This window comes from Cnephaeus nilssonii (genome assembly GCF_951640355.1).
Source record: "Cnephaeus nilssonii genome assembly, chromosome: 11".
Taxonomy (NCBI): Eukaryota; Metazoa; Chordata; class Mammalia; order Chiroptera; family Vespertilionidae; genus Cnephaeus; species Cnephaeus nilssonii.
Window position 1 is genome coordinate 30,595,564 of NC_137082.1, and position 17,703 is coordinate 30,613,266.

At 41.4% G+C, this 17,703-nt stretch overlaps 1 protein-coding gene across 4 annotated transcripts in view; it reads right to left on the minus strand.

Moving 5' to 3' along the window:
* PTPRA (protein tyrosine phosphatase receptor type A) overlaps positions 1-17,703 on the minus strand; it is a 142,217-nt gene that overhangs the window by 15,094 nt on the left and 109,420 nt on the right. For 3 of the 4 annotated variants that reach the window (XM_079784900.1, XM_079784901.1, XM_079784902.1), the window contains 8 exons: positions 12,803-12,893; positions 11,292-11,368; positions 8,675-8,711; positions 4,118-4,215; positions 2,920-3,039; positions 2,001-2,167; positions 1,385-1,520; positions 535-684 (listed from right to left, as the gene is read on the minus strand). In XM_079784900.1, coding sequence (XP_079641026.1) covers positions 535-684; positions 1,385-1,520; positions 2,001-2,167; positions 2,920-3,039; positions 4,118-4,215; positions 8,675-8,711; positions 11,292-11,368; positions 12,803-12,893 — 876 coding nt within the window. Of the gene's footprint in view, positions 1-534; positions 685-1,384; positions 1,521-2,000; positions 2,168-2,919; positions 3,040-4,117; positions 4,216-8,674; positions 8,712-11,291; positions 11,369-12,802; positions 12,894-16,981; positions 17,005-17,703 lie in introns of those variants that run through there. The other variant, XM_079784903.1, reaches the window with a different exon arrangement.

Below are 17,703 nucleotides of genomic sequence, written 5' to 3' on the forward strand. Positions count from 1 at the left end.
CGCTCCCCGCTGTTCCAGCCCAGCGGCTGTCTTTGACTCTTTAGAAAACCTTATTCAAATGTATACCACTTTCTGACTCGGGTGAGGACTTAACAACAACAACAAAAAATACCATTGCTGCTTTAGCCATGTGGCTCAGTTGGTTGGAGCGTCGTCCCTTGCACTGAAAGTTGTGGGTTTGATCCCATCGGAGTGTGTACAGGAGGCAACCGATCGATGTTTCTCTCACATCAATGTTTTTTTCTCTCTCCCCCTTCCTTTCTTTAGAATCAATAATCATATCTTTGGTGAGGATAAAAAAAAAAATTACTATTGCCTGTTCCCCCCAAAACAAACCAAGTGATTCCAATGTGTAGGATGGGTTGAGAATGACCAGGTTTTGAGTAAAGGACCAGAGACCCACCTCCTTAACCACTCACATACCTTGTAAGTGTTTTCATCATTTGTTGGTAAATCTTCAAGGAGTTAAGCAGCCCACATTTCCCAAATCACATCAATCCTTCAATCTGAAAAGGTGGTTCAGGTCCAACTCACCTTAAACTCCTCCTCTAATCCATTGTTGCTGGTCCCTGGGATTTTGTTGTAAATTTTCTGCAGATGTGTTTCTAGAGAGGTCACTTCCAGTTCTGTATCTCCGTAGAGATAATGCTCCAGAAGGGCTTGGTATATGAAGACGTACTGCATCTGAAACCGGATGGTGCCCGAGTTCCGAGTTACACACAACACTGTCCCTATGGTGGCAGACCTACCCCCTCCGATCCCCATTTCCCTCCAGTCCACTTCTCCTTTGATCCTAGCAGGGATAAAACAATTCACTCTAATTGTCCCAATTCAGTGACACAGGACTTGAAATTCATGAGTCACTCTGGGGTGCTGAGCTTGAGAGGGAGGGTCCTACTCTGGCATTCTTCTGGAGTGAAAGCCTGGAGAGAAAAACAAATCCAACTCCTGCCTATTCTGAGAGCAAAGATTTGATAGTCTGAAGGGACTATGAAAATCTGGTGACACACAAAACCTGTGCCAGCCTGTCTCCCAGCACTGTGCCCTAACCATAGAGTTGATCTCAACAGTAAGGACAGGCTGGACATAGCTGAACTATGTCACAATTCTGCAGGCACTAGCTCTTTCAGCTGCTGCATGCCTGCTTCCCTCAGGACCTGCTCCTTATCCTTAGAGCCCAGTGCAAATGGCACCTGCCTTCCCAACTCCCCTAGGTACAACGCCCTTTGTGCTCCATGTCTGTCTTAAAACACAATTTACCAGGGCCCTTCATCACACTGTATGATGATCATTCACAATAACCTGGGAGGCTGAGTAACCCATGAGGTGGCAGATGTTTTGGTCCTGGAATGCCCCCACCTTGCTTCACCCGCAAATCACTCACATCTGTTTGCACCATCTGGCAGCGCTGTGCCCGGATCCGGCTCACAAAGCCATACACGTCCACCTTCCGCTCTGTATGCATCATGTCCAGCATGGCATCGATGACGACAAAGGTACCTGTCCGCCCTACACCCGCACTGTAGCCAGAGAGTAGGGGTGTTACAGGCCTGGCCTACATGCCTTGTGGGAGCATGCAAGGAGGGGGCAGCACAGGCCAGGGCTCTTTCTTCAAGCCTCTAAATTCTAATTATGAATGAGGTAGAGCTGGGACTCTCAGGGAACCAACAAACCCCACTGTACCTCGAATTCCTTACCTCTAGGATTAGAGAACCTTTACACTTCGAGGGGCCTGAAGGCTCCCAGTGCACAAGGCAGTACTCAACCTGGTTTCCTGGCTTCACAGCAGTGGTCCAACCGCCCCCGCCCCCGATCTTGGAGGACTGCCCTTCCCTTTTTCCTCGAGTAATCTCCAACCAGCACCAGAGAGGAGTCTCTCTCTAACTATCCTATGGACCCCAACAGCTCATCTGCGCTATGCCTCTCCAGCCAGGGCCTGTGCTTTCCCTTGGGAACAGAGTGTGGTATAAGTGGGAAGCTAAGGGTCAGGCCACACTGACCTGCAATGGACCACGATGGCACCTGCATATTGAGGGTTACAGGCCTTCACCTTCTTAAGGAACTTGAGCATACCGATGGGGGTGAAAGGCACCCCAAAGTCTGGCCAGCTGGTAAAGTGGAATTGAGTGATGAGGCGCTGTGGCTTTCTGTTGGTCATGTCGCCCACCTGTGAAGTGAGAAAATACTGTGTGTTGGCCCTGATACCCTGGGATAGGTGGGGCAGCCCCAGTGGAGGGAAGGTGAGACTTAGGGGCCAGGGCCAGCTGTGGCTGTTAGTGACAACAGGGAAATGAGGGTGTACCCAAGAAAGTTTTAACAATGAACAGAGAATCTTCCCAGGAACCCCATTGGGTAAACTATTACTATTTTTCTCAGTCTACTTATATGGAATTTAAAACTCAGAAAAGGTAAATGACCTGGTCAAGGTCTCAGAACCAGTAAATGGCAAGGTCAGTACTAAAATGCAGGTCTCCTGACTCTTGGTAAGCTCCCTTTTCATAGCACTACACTGCCCTCAGTGTATGGCAACCTCTGCTTAAGCCTCCAGGGCCACTCTGGAGGGCCAGGAGCAGGGCTTATCACATCCTGATGTTAGGAGCCTTTGGAATAAAAAAGAAAAAGTGAGACAAGTGCCCAGAAGATTATACCACCTCCTGATGTAATTGATTCATACTAAGATGATAAAACTCCATCTCAATAATCATGTTTCTCCCAGTCATGAAAATGCTCCTCCTTAGTTTTAACAAAGAAGTTCCCCGGGAGCCCAGATCTCTGGTTTCAGAGTCCAAACACAACACACAATCATCTTTCTTGACCACCCTGAGGAAAAGGGGAGATAACACAACCTATTCTGCCCTGCCCTCTTAATGGTCAGCAGATCCAAAGCGAGAGCTGAGAAAAGGAGGTAGAAAACAGTACCTGCTGAATGCAGAACTTTCGCACTGTGTAGTCCACCAGGACGGTCACATCTTCTACGGACACACGGATATTCCCATAGGTCCAGCAGCCTTGATCTGGCCAGTACTGGGCACACTTACACTGGAAAGGAACAGACATGCATCCCCTGACCTTACACCTCCCGCCCTTGGTACATGGAAAGGGCTGAAGAGAAAAGGACCACAATAGCACAGAATGAAGTCCTGGGAAAGCCTTATGGTCTGTTCTCTCACCTCAGACAACTACAGACTTATTTGTTTTATCTGCTCTTTTTGCAAGTTCCTCAGTTTTCATCCTGTTTAGCACAGTCTCAACATACGCACATATACTTCTTGTTCTTTCCCATTCCCATTATTCTGTCAGTTCAGGGCAAATCTGCCACACTCTAGAGGTGAGCTTGTGGATTGATGCAGACTGTAAACCTGCCACAAGAGGCCCAAGGTCTTCTCTGGTGTCTGGTCCTTGGACAGCTTTCAAGAGCCAGAGGTCTGGTTGTAAGAAATGAACCTAAAGCCCAGACCTAATGCTATCCTTCCCAAGCATCGTGGAGGTGCTGATCAGTACACCAACACCCGTGTGGGGATCAAGGTGACTCAAGGGCCATCCTGGAGAAAAACTGTCATGAATGGGGATTCCTCCCCGGGGACTGGTCCAGGACTCAGGACTGGTGTTGGCTGTGACCCAGTGATGGAGCTGGCCAGGTATGTATTTGGTGGTCAAAAAGAAAAAGACCAGTCAGAAGGCTGCCTCAAGGACCAGGCCAGGGCCTCAGATTCCCTTGCACTTGGCGCAGGGTCTCAGTTTCATATAGCTCCCTCTGCCAACCCAGGAGGAGGGACAGGAAACCACAGGAAGGAAGAAGTAGAAAGCCAGGGAAGAAAAGCCCCTCTGTGGTGCTTTCCTGGCCAATGGCCCACATCTTTCTGCCAGGCCGTCTGGAACCAGGGTGAGTTGTCTGACTACCAGACACAGGGAACATGCCCTAGGCACCCCTAGGGTTCATCGGAGGCCTTTGGGACCCGGGAAAGTCTGGTAGGCATATTGGCCTGGGCTCTGTCTGCAAGAACGACTGGCAAGGAGCCACAAAGGGTGGACAGTCCAGACACAAACACAGCTCCAGCAAAGACCCTCTGCTGGTCACGCCTGTATCAGGGGCCCTCCTAACAGATTTTCCACTTACCTCTTTTCTCTCCTTCAGGTTGGTCACCATGACGATGGTGGCTGTGTTTTGTTCCCAGATCATCCTCCAAAAATCATTTACTGTTTCTTCTTTTGGTCCTAAAGCAGCCAATAGCAAAAATGAGAACCAATGGCAAGGGGAAGAAAGATGCTGGGAAACTGGAAACATTCATTCTTGACTTTGGAAGCCCGTGCCCACATATCTCCAGCTAAATATCTAATACACTGATCCATCCACCCACCTGCTAACTGAACATTCCCCATGTATTCACCAGGCACTTCACTAAAAAGTGAAGTGGGGGTGGGAGGCTGTCAAAATATAAAGAGAACATGAACAGTGTCTCCCAAAGATATTACTGTTGAGATTAGAAAGCATGACTATTCACTCAATATCACATTATGGGCCAGACAGTGAGCTAAGTGTTTTATATCTCATTTATTTCTTTCCACCATGCTCTGAGGTAGGTGTCATCAGCCACAGAGGGGTTAGGTAAGTTGCTCAGACTGGAATTTAAAATTTACTTCCCACCATAGCCCTTCCCAGAAAACCACTAGAAGATTTCCAAACAAAAATGAAGGAGCCAACAAAGAAAGAGAAATAGATGGGATCTAACACAGAAGGGAGACTAAAGCAATTGAGAATGGCTAAAGAAAGAAGGTTCTAGAAGGATCCCAATTAAAAAAAAAAAACTCCATGTATCTGAATTCTTGAGAGAATATATTTCTTTTTTTAAAAAAAAAATATATATTTTTAATATATTTTATTGATTTTTTTACAGAGAGGAAGAGAGAGGGATAGAGAGTTAGAAACATCGATGAGAGAGAAACATCGATCAGCTGCCTCTTGCACACCCCCTACTGGGGATGTGCCTGCAACCAAGGTACATGCCCTTGACCGGAATCGAACCTGGGACCCTTGAGTCCGCAGGCCGACGCTCTATCCACTGAGCCAAACCGGCTTCGGCGAGAGAATATATTTCTAGAGAAGAATTTGGGGGTGGGGGTGGGGAGTGGAGGGAGAATCAATGTTAGCTATATAAAAAACGAAGTGAATAGAAAAAAGGGTAATCATTAACTCTCAGAAAAGAGAAAACCAAAAACTGTACCAAAAAAATCATATATTATGTGCGCTTCAGTTGTAAATAATATTGGTATAGTAATAATGTAAACAACAAATGTTAACTTAACCTCAGATTGTAATTTAACTCTATTGGGAAGAGTGGACTATGGGGAAAAAAGGAGACATATGTAATACTTTAAATAAAGAATTAAATTTAAAAAAACGAGTGGGGAAAAGAGACATGTATATGCATGTCTATCTGATTGGGTGTGAGGTTGTTTGTAAGAGAATTAAATAAAGTATGTCATCTACCATAAGAAGTCAACAGATAAAAATGGTTGCATTAGATTAAAAGAGTAAGGGAGAAAGGTTATTTTTATAACCTTTGTAATAACTTTGACTTCCTTAAAATTTATATTCCCCTTGGTAAAAATGAAAAAAAAATTACAAAGAAAAATAACGATAGACATGAACACATGCCAGAAAGATGTACAGAAGAGTAATTGTTTCATTGCCTGGCAAGGTCAGGAAAAATCTACTAGAGTAGGTGACATCTGAGTTATATGTTAGGGTAGATCAGTGGATGGGAGCTTAGAGAGGAAACAGGGAGAATAGGCGGCTAGCAGCAAGAAAGAGCGCGAGATACCCAGGGATGTAATGAATTCAGTGAGGTAACTGTGTAGAGTGCATGGAGTGGTGGAAGATGGAGCTGGAAAGATAGGTAAGGTACAAGGCTTGTCCTATAGACAATGGAAAATCATTAGGATCCTTACAAAAGTTTTCTTTGAGAAAGGACATTCTGGTAGAAAGAATGGAAGGAGCAAGGGTGAGGGGTAGAGGAATCAGTCAGTAGGCTACTGTAACAGAGCTGGAAGAAAAGATGGGAGTAATGCAATGTGTCAGAGAAGACAGATTTTGGAGATGGAAATAAGAGGACTAGTCATATTTAGACTAAGGGACAGGTAGAAGATCTGGATTATCCTAAACTGGCTTGGTTAATTGGGTAGATTACATTCCAGTCATGGTGATGGCCAAAGAATAAAGGAGGAAAGCAGTCTGGGGTCTAAGGAAGAGTCATGTTTTAGTTTCTGATGTTAAATCTAAAGTGTATGTGGGGGTATCCAGGTGGAAGGGTACAAAACTAGTTTGAAAATGTGGCTTAGGAGAGGTCAAGAGGTGAGTATTAGATGAGCTCTCTCCAAGAGAATACATAAAAAGAAGGGGTCAGACAGAGAATGCAAGGACCCTCAGCAATATTCAGTTCAGACAGAAGGAGACTAAGAAGGAGCAGATGGAGAGGCCAGAGAACCGAGAGAAAATGGTGCCAGGAAGGACAGAGATGGAGTCTCAAGGAAGCAGTCACCCACACATTTGGGAAGAAGCTACATTTAAGGGGCAGAATGAAGAATAAGAGTCAGGGAAAGAATACTTAGAAAAGTGAGAAAAATCAAGGTAACTGAACATCAGGAAATAATGGAGGAGTTTCAAGGAGTGTGAAGTACTGTGGAAAGGCTTAAGAGGACGGGAGTTTGAAAAAGTCAACCAGTAAGTCACAGGAGACCTTAATTCAACAAATATTTTAGTGTCAACAAAGTCCCATGGCAAATAATGAGAGGAAAAGATTGCACATGGTTGTTGGTGCCAAAATCATCACTGAGTAGGTTTTAGCACAATTGGGCCTTAGAAGATAGATCTGAATTGACAGATGGCTACAGAGGAAGGGAAAGTGGGACCTGGTTACGAAAAAGCTTACCCCCAGTGGGAGACTGCGAGGGTAAGGAGGATCTGAGACTTTTCCTAACTTACTTTATCTCAATCTCTGTTTTATGTCTAATAGAACTTTCTGTAACGGTGAAAGTTTTATATCTGCACTGCTATAGAAGCCTCTAGCTACATGTAGCTAGTGAGCCTTAAAATGTGACTTCTATAATTGAGGAACTGAATTTAAAATTTTAATTCATTTTTTAATTTTAAATGGCCATATGTGGCTATTGACTACTGTATTAAGAGCATAGCCACTTACCAAAATTTTTGCTTGTTTCCCTGTAAATCGTCCTCCACTAACTAAAGGGTCCATGGTACTAGGTCCCTGCTCTGAGGGTTCCTAGACCACTCATCTATAATAATAAAAGCATAATATGCTAATTAGACCAGAGAGCTGGACGACCTTCCAGACAAAGCTGCGAGGGCTGAGGCAGCCGCCCTGGCTGCGAGGGCCGAGCCCCTTGCATGAATTTCGTGTATCGGGCCTCTAGTCTATTAATAATCTATTAATAATAGTGGAGCTCAGGCCCATGAGTGGCAGGGAGGAAATGAGCCAGCCTGGATCCTGGGAGGTGGCCAATCCTTTCTGAAGATTGATTACAAGTTCAAATTCTGAGCAGCCTAACTAGAACCTCATGTTCCCAAAGGGTCACACCATGCGTGTATAGCCTTCTCCAGTCTTTTTTTTCCCTGCTTTATTTATTTTTTATTTTATTGTTAAAGGCATTACAAATAATAGTACATATGTCTCTCTTTTTTTTCCCACTGACCTCCCCCTGGCCTCCCCTACCCCCCGGCACTTGCCCTCACCACCCCCCAGCCGGTGTCCTGCGTCTATTGGTTGTGCTTATATGCATGAATACAAATCAGTTGATCTCTTACCACCCCCTCAACCCTCTCCTGCCTTCCTGCTGTAGTTTGACAGTCTGTTCGATGCTTCTTTGCTTCTATTTTTGTTCAACAGTTTATAATGTCTTTTATATTCCACATATGAGTGAGATCATGTGGTATTTATCTTTCACTGACTGGCTTATTTCACTTAGCATAATGCTTTCCAGTTCCATTCATGCTGTTGCAAATGGTAAGAATTCCTTCTTTTTTACAGCAGTGTAGTATTCCATTGTATAGCTATACCACAATTTTCTAATCCATTCATCTGCTAATGGAAATTTAGGCTGTTTCTAAATCTTAGCTATTGTAAATTGTGCTGGTATGAACATAGGGGTGCATATATCCTTTCTGATTGGTGTTTCTCTTCTCCAGTCTCGTTATGCACACTTACAAAAGAACTTCTTTTAAAAGACCCCTGGATACTAAGTCATCAAGATCAAGGCCTTTAGTTATAAACTTGCAAGGTGGATTACATTTTTTTCAGATAGTAATCATTATAGAAAGGCGTCTGCATTCAGATTAATCTATTTAGCATTTGGAAGAAATAACCCAAACCCACTATGAGCTCATGGATAAGCCTGAGTAAAAAATTATCATTACTTGCCTGGCTACAGTGGCTCCGTGGTTGAGCATTGACCTATAAACCAGGAAGTCACCGCTCGATTCCTGGTCAGCGCACACGCCCAGGTTGCAGGTTCTATCCCCAGTAGGGTGTAGGCAGGAGGCAGCTGGTAAATGATTCTCTCTCATCACTGATGTTTCTCTCTCTCTCTCTCTCTCTCTCTCTCTCTCTCTCTCCCCCCATTTCCTCCCTGGAATATTTTAAAAAAATTATTACGTTACCTTGTGCAGCAATGAATTTGTTCTTTTCTTGGTAACCCTGAGGGGAGAGGAGAGTGGGGAAGAAAAAGAAAGTGAAAACCAAAAATGGGTTGGAAATAATATTCTCCAGACTCCCAACAAGTTAACAAGGCCTCCTTGTGAAAAGGTCCAAGCAATTAACAAGAATTTCCATTCTAGAAACTTCCAAGGGATTAGCTTTGGATAGCAGGAATCAAAGATTACATGATCTAGGTAGTCTTCTCCAAGTAAATTATTAATAAAGAATATCCAAATCCCAAATCCCAGGCTAGACCCTATTTCTGACGTGTTCTCAGAGCCTTACAATCTGGGTCTTAGTGTTAATGGACTGGAACCCTCCAAGGCAGAAGCATATGTGGTGGTTCCAGGGATGAAGCTGAGCTCACACTCGGAAGGAAAACGGTTATTTTTTGATGATGCTTTACCCTGGTGCAAAGACTTCTGGGAATAACCTGTGGGTATGGCAGCTCAGCTCCCAGTGTTCTGGGTTCTCCACTACAGGCAATGAGAGAAGCAGCAAGGGAGCACTGGGATATAGCTAAGGAGCCTCTAAGAAACTGACAACTGGTAGTAACTTCTAAAGACCCTACACTCTTAGACTTCTACAGGTGAGTGAGGAGACTGGTTCCTTCTAAGACTCCAGGCTGGAGGCCCACTTGCCAACTATGCCACAGCCTGCTTTGTCTCCCCTGTGACCAATGTCAGGTTTGCTTTCAGACCTTTGTGTTCCCCAAACCATAGGTCCTAGTCTCCACTGGCTGTTGCCACCATTTTCTTTCAAGATTCATCTGTGATCTTGCCTCTCTGCAAAAAGGGGTTGGGAAGTGATTGCCAGGGGTGGGAATGCGGCTTAACTGTATCTGGACAAGAAGTTTTTATTGGGGTAATCAAAATGTTCTAAAACTAAGAGGCAATAACTAAAGGGTACAGGGTTCCTTTTTGGAGGTGATAAAAAGGTTGTAAAATTGACTGATGGCTGCATATATCTGTGAATATACTAAAAACCACTGAATTGTACACTTTAAATGGGTAAAAATTATGGTATATGAATTACATATAATAAAGTTGCTAAAATTGTTCTTAAACAATTAGGGTGATGGCAGCATGACTTGGTAAATTTTATAAAATTTACTTCTACACTTTAAATAGACAAATTTTTGTTATATAAACTATAACTCAATTAAGTTGGAGAGAAAAAGGGTTTGGTAAGTAACTGGCAGCCTATAACAAGGTCTCAATTTGCTTAAGAACACTGTCTACCCCTATACTCCAAGTCCAAGGCACATTTGCTACCGCTTTCTCACTAGATCTCTCATTTGCACCTAACCCTGCTGACCACCAAACATTTCCTCCATGCTTTACTTTTTGCCCTCTGAGATGCTCTTCTCTCCCAGTCTCCTTTTATCTTACTAACGAGTGTCTCTTGCTCAATGTGTGTGGCAGAGGCTGGTGGGCCTCAGGGCCCAATCTTCTCCCTCTAAGTAACTTCCAAGACCATGGCTTTGGAATATCTCTTCTGAGCTCCAGATGAACATTACCAACTGTGTGTTGGATACATCCACATGAATCAGTCTATTCTCTATAAGCTCTACTCTCGCAAATATACAATCAATCACCAAGTCCTGTTAAGTGTACCTCCAAAGTAGCTTTTATTTTGTTGCTTCCTCTTCAACCTTTCTACAGGCCCTCGTCATCTATAACCTACTACTGTAACAGCCTCTAGTTGGCCCTCCTAAATCCATGTTGCACATAGTAACCTGACTGACCAATATACAAATGTGGCCACGTCACTTCTTGTCTTTAATACCTTCGATATTACCCCATTGCCCAGAGAATGAATTAAAACCCTTAGCTGTACTGAAAATTTGCAGATACTATTAGGTGGCTTACTCAGCACTCAGTCTTACCCACTGCTATCTTGACTTTCTTACTACAGAGGCCAAGACACTAAAAGCTAAATTCCCTAGATTCGTCCCTTGCAGCTCAGTTCTGCACCGACCTAGCAGATGCTCCCACATAAGACCTGGGGTAGAAGTGAGCGATGTGAGAGAGTGATTGTGCTAGCAAGATTTGGTCTTTGGGCAAGCATGGCAGCAGAAGCATCCAGGTCTTCTGCAGAATTTTCACTATCAGAGTCACAGGGGGTAGTTGGGTATCTCTATGACTGCTCTATTCCTCACTGAGCAGTACCTTAGCTTGTTTCATTGGCTTTCCCACAGATTTTGTAAGCTATCCAGTATCTTATAATAAACCCCTTTTGCCCGGCTGGCGTGGCTCAGTGCTTGAGCATCGACCTATGAACCAGGAGGTCACAGTTCGACTCCCGGTCAGGGCACATGCCCAGGTTATGGGCTCAATCCCTAGTGGGGGGTGTGGAGGCAGCTGATCAATGATTCTCTCTCATCATTGATATTTCTATCTCTTTCTCCTTCTGAAATCAATAAAAATACATGAAAATTAAAAAAAAAAACACCTTTGTTTTCAGTCACTTAAAAAATTAGACTCCTCAGGGAAAACTTGAAATGACAAATTCTCCTCTTAACATGAAGCTGGGAAGGACTCAGTTCAAGGTAATGATGAGAAAGCTTGAGTTCCTTACATTGATGAATGAAGCATTGATGTAATCGGAATCTGGAACTCCTTCAACTGGTGTCAGATGGACTCTAGAGTGATCATCTAGGGAAAAAAATAATCTTTAAATACTTAGTTAATAAAATAGTTAAATCCAATTTTATTTCTCACTGGTCCTGACACAACCAGGCCAGATAAGACATTTGTGCCTATGTGTACAGAGACACAGATGTATAAAGATGTCACTGAAGCAACTACTTGTAACAGCAAATATTTGGACATATCTCAATCATCATTAGGGGACTAGTTAAATAAATTAAGATATGTCCACAGATCTGGCCGGTATGGCTGTTGGTTGGGCATTGTCCTGTGCACTGAAAGGTTGCCAGTTCGATTCTGGTCAGGGCACATGCCCGGGTTCAGACTTGATCCCTGGTAGGCGGCATGCAAGAGGCAGCTGATCAATGTTTTGCTCTCACATTGATGTTTCTTTCTCTCCCTCTCTCTCTAAAAATCAATAAACTATTCTTAAAGAAAAAAAAATGGAATAGTAAGCAGTTGATAAAGAGGAAAGTGATTACTTTTGTTTCTCAACAGATGAATTGACAATATTGTTAAAAGAAAAAAGGTCTGCCCTGGCCAATTTGGCTCAGTGGTCAGTGTTGACCCAAGGACCAAAGGGTCTCAGGTTTGATTCCTGGTCAAGGGCAAGTACCTCAGTTGCAGGTTCCCCAGCCCTGGTAAGGGCAGGGCGGGGAGAGGGGGCAACCAATTGTTGTGCCTCTCTCACATCGATGCTTCTCCCACTTTCAATAGAAAATATATCCTTGGGTGAGGATTTAAAAAAAAAAGGGGGTCTGAACAATGTATATAATGCATCAATTACATTAAATATATATATAAATACATACATATATTCATACAAATAGGAAGACATAAGTACAGTATACTAGTATATAAATATATAGTGATCTCTAATATGTTATGCACCCAAAAATATACCAGAAGGTCTTTAAAGAATAAGTTATATAATTTATATACAAAAAAGTCATTATAAAAACAAGGCAAAGTTCAAATATTTTGCTCTCTTATCCCACTGGATTATGTATATCCCACATTCTGGAGACCCCTGGTCTAGAAAAATGTCTATTAGGCTATATAGGTCAACTGATTAGTAATGACTAACTCTGGGAAGGTTTATAAAGAGAACTCTGTATCCTAATTTCTTTGCAATGAGCACTACAAAAAACCCCCCATAAACAACCCACTTCCTATCTGGTCCTAGTGAAACTGCTCTCCCTAACCTCTTAGAAACTTTAGGCTTGCCACAAAAAAACTAATTAAGCACCCCTACTGACTTTGTAAGTACCTGGGGTCGCATTGGGAGCCATAAAGGTAATTTTAGCTTGACAGAAGGCCTGACCTTACTCTCTTTACCAACCCTCCTATGATCAATCACAAAATTCTTTCCAGCCTCAGAAAAAACTGGCTAGAGATGCAGTTTCAGGTTACATCCCTAGAAACCCTACAAACACTCACAAGGCAAGATGTTTACATATCGATTTTTTTCCTTATTTTCCTCCTTGGAGGCAGCTTCACAGGTGGCCTGGATAGGACAAGCAGGGAGAGCCTGAAAGGTTAAGAGAAATTAGAGGAGTTACTAACAGGGATAAACACCAAACATGCAGACTGCTACACCAACTCCCCACCTGGCAGCAGGTTCTACCTTTCCTTGGGGGAACACTTGCAGCCTAACACAGAGAGTGCTCCTTTTTCCAAAGAGCCTGCACATTTCTTAGCGTTTACCACCAAGAATCCCCAGGAGCAGAATGCCCTTCCTGTTATTATGCAGCATGCTCTTTATATGGTTACCATGTGGTTAGGGGCCTATTACAATGCTGGGTCAAATTGGACCACCCTGTTAATTGGAGTGGAGACATAAAGGGATGAGCCATTTATCCTCATGCTAACCACAATGCAAAGATAAGATGCATCTCAGAATGAACCACACAGCTCTGGACAGTTAGCTGAGTTCGGTCTTCTCTAGGCCCTGACAAAGGGGCATGGCAACCCAGCCTCTAGCATCATGTAGCAAGGAAACAAGGATAGGCAGGTGGGTGGGAGGGCAGGCATTCACAGGGATTCAGCAGTTAGGAAGCAGAGGATCTGGTGAGGTGGCAGTGACTATGCAGCAATTTTGAAGGACATGTGTATTAGGTAGGTATATGGATAAGCATAAATGGTTTGACACGAGATAGTCTGGATTGTCTGAACTTGAGCAAAACAGTTAAACTTTCTAGGCCCAAATCCCCTCATCTGTAAAATTGGGATGCTAATATCTGCCACATAAGGAATAAATAAAATAATCTGTCAGGCATAGAATAAGCATTTAATAAATTAATTTTTAAAAGGAGCAGGAAGCTAAGCCTTATTATTTGAACTGTTTTCTTTTGATATGTCCCATATATTCAAAACTAAGAAAGCAAAAAAGGAAACAGTTAAAAATTCCAACCTAGAAACCGTAAGTGATTTGGAAATATGTCTTATAAGCCTTAAAAATAAAATTAAAAATATTCATACTCTTTGATCTAGCAACTCCACTTCTGAGAATCTAGCCTAAAGAAATAAAAATCTCTACGTTCAAATTATTTACTTCATCATTGTTTAGAATGACCCAAAACTGAAAACAGCTTTAATATTCAGCAGTAGGGAAAGAGTTAAGTAAATTATGGTTCATATGTTATTTTTCACTTATTCCTTTAACAAATATATGTTGTATACCTCTCAGATACTGGGCTAGATACAGAGCAAACAGTGGTGAATCAATCATATACACAGTTCTTGCTCTCACAGACAATACAAACTTGTGTGTGAAAGATGGACATTAAACAAGTAAATATAAAATAATACACCACAATATATGCAATGAAAGAACAAGACGCTATTAGAGAAAGACTACCCAAACTTAGAGGAAGGATGAGTGTGGAAAACAGTATTCTAGGCACAGTGATCAGCATCTGTGGTGACTCAAGAGAGAGGAGAAGACTTGGCTTGTGGGAAGAAGTAAAAGGTCAGTGAACGTATTACATAGAAAGTGTGATTGGTGGGGATGGCAAGAGGAAGTGGGAGGAGATGAGCTTGGTAAGGTTAATTAACACATTTCCACATAGGCCCTTCAATAGCTTGAATTTTAAGTGCATGAGGAAACCATTCAAGGTTTTAAAGATGCAATCCAATCAATGTATATTTTAAAGAATCACTTTAGCTGATACATGGAAAATGGACTGGCAAACAAGAATAGAAACATGGAAAGATGATGGTACAAGGAAATAGATGCATTTGAGATATATTCTGGAGACAGAGTTACTAGATTGAGAGATGGAATGAAAGGAATGTAGATTGGGGATAGAAAGAGACAGGAATAAAGGGTGACTCTTTGGTTTCTAATTTTGATAATAAAAAAATATATGATTAAATAAAGGAAATGCCAGCCTAAAAGGAACTAATTTTACCAGATGAAAGCAAGATCTCTAAGAAGGAAACAAACATGTTTCCTGGGAACCATCAAAACAGTAATAAAGAGAAATTAAAAGATCCTAAGATAAAGGGAGTCAGAATCTCATAGTCCATCTGCCTTCACTTACGATTTTCCATTCAGAGTTAAAACCCTGGAGATTCTACATGTTATTTTATTGAGAAGCAATTTCTTTAGACCCGGTGCTGCTAATACTTAAGTGGGGGCGGGGAGGAGGGAAAGTATCCTGAGCAGGACTCCTACACATGAACAGAGACCCTACCTAAGACTGGAATTTCCCAATTCACCCAGGTAGGCTAGATTTCCATGTTTCCACCCTGGTCAGAGCAGGATAAGATACAAGTTTTTAAAGCCCCCACAACTAATTCAGAGGCATTACTTTCCCTGTACACCTGTCTTAAATGATATAGAACAAAGGTAGACAGCAAGACTTGAAAATAGTCCCCAGGGTCAGTAATAACCATGACCATAGTCCTATCAGCATCCCTAGCTCCTCAGGTCATGATGAAGAAAAACTAGGTCTCCAGCCATGCTAAGAAAGGTTCCTAAAAGAAAGTGAGGAAGAAACAGGAGCTATTGTTTGACAAGAGAAAAGGGCCTGCTCTAGAGAACATGGTGCTGGATGCAAAGGGTCAGGCTGAAGAGCCTGTCAGGGATGAAAACAAGGAGAATCTTACTCCTTTTCCTTTCTACCCTGAAAAACCTAGCCCCCAGAGTTAGGAAGCAGCAGCTAACCAGAAGGCTTTAGATGTTAAAATCTCTTGAAACACTAGGTGGCATCAAAGACCGTTTCATCCCTTGTGTAAGCTTTCATTGGAAGGAAGATTAAGCCATTTTTAAAAAACATGTTTTTTAAAACAGTTTTTCAATTTTTATATTTCTAAAAATACCAATATATCCATTACACAATTTAACTTAGAAGTTCTCTTTGGTCTTTTCCCTCATCATATACTCCTCCTTCTCACAAATAAACTTGAAAATATTGTGTTTATCATTATCTTGCTTTAATTTATTTGTATCCCATATATCTTGTATCCTTAAACAATATTTTTTATTATTCAGTCTATTTTTTGATAAAAACTGAATCATAATCGGTGGTAACTTGTTTTTATTTTGTCCAATGTTATGTTATGAAGATTCATCTAGGTTGTTCCATGTAGCCAAAGTTCATTCACTTTACTTTGCAGTGTTCCATTTTGAGTCCATACCAACATTTATTTATCCACTCTACTACTGACGAATAGTGGGGTTGTTTACAATGAACAATCCTACTTCAAACACAAATTGGTATGTGTTTCCTCATGCACATGTGCAAGAGTTTTAGGTATGAGTATCTATAACTTTACCAGATAAGGCCAAATTGTTTTTCAAAGTAGTTGTAACAATTTACACTCCCATCAGCCATGTAAAGTGTTCCCAGTTGTTTTGTATCCTCATCAACATTTGCTATCATCAGACTTTAAATGTATCAAAGGTCGGTTTAATTTATACTTCTCCTGATTTATTAATGAAGTTGACCATTTTTCCATAGATGACTGGTCAACAGGGTTTCTTCTTCTGTGAACTACTAGCAAATATTTCCCCCATTTTTCTCCTGAATTGCTTGTTTGTTTTCTTATTAATTTGTAGGAGTTGTTTATATATTCTGGATACTCATTCTTTATCAGTTATTAAGTGTTACAGATATTTTTTGCCAAGTTTGTGGCCTGTCCTTTCATTTTTTTATGGTATCTATTTATGAACAGAAGTTTTACATCATAATGTAGTCAAGTTGGTTAATCTTTCCCTTTATCAACATTTTAAGTCTTAAGAATCCTTTCCTACTGTGAGATTATATTTTCCTACATTCATTCATGTTTCATCATTTTGTCTTTTAGATTTCAGTGTGCATACTAACTGGGACTGATTTTTGTTTCTGGTATGAGATAAGAATTAATTTTCATTTATTTCCATAGGATTACCTAATTGTCCCAGCATTATTTATTGTAAAGACCATCTTTTCATCCAACAAAACTACAACTGCATTTCTGCATTGAGTAGGCTTCCATTTACACATAAATCTGCTTTGGGGCTCTCTATTTTATTCCATTGATCAATCCGTCTATCCCAGTGCCAATACATAACTGTCTTAATTACTAGATTTTATAATAACTCTTTATATCTGGTAAGGCAGATCTCCTCACCTTGTTCTTCTTCTTCAGGAATGTCTTGACTATTCTTGAATCTTTTCTCCTCCATATAAATTTAGAATCAGCTTGTCAAGTTCCACAAAAAACCTGTTGGGATTTTTATTGGAATTGCATTGAATCTACATATCAGTTTGGGGAGAATTGACATCTTTACAATATTGAGCCTTTAATTTAGGCTTTTTCTTTAATGTCTTCAAACATTTAATATTTTCTCTAAAGATTTTGTAAATATTGTTAAATTTATTCTTAGGTACTTTACATTTTAAATGCTACAGTAAATGGCCATCTTTTAAAAATTAGTATTAGATTCTGACCGTGGCTTATGCAAAGAAATGCATTAATTTTTAATGCTGTTTTTGTATCTATCAATCTTACTAAAATAACTTACCAATTCTGATAATTTATCTGATGAGACTTTGCATTTCTCTGAGGACACTATTCTATTCTGTGAAAAATGCATACTTTGTCTCTTCCTTTCCAATCTTTAATACCTTTCATTTCTTTTCCTGCTTCACGATGCTAAGATCTCTAGTACTGTTTTGAATCTCATTCATTCACTTTTATGTTTGAATTTCCCTTTTAAATACTCTCACCTAATAGCTATCAGTGCCTGAATATTCTGCTGTGATGGGGAATCAACACCTGCCAAGGTAGTTTATCTCATCCTGGAACAGTTTATTTGGAAGGACCCAACACCCAGATACACAATTTCTTTT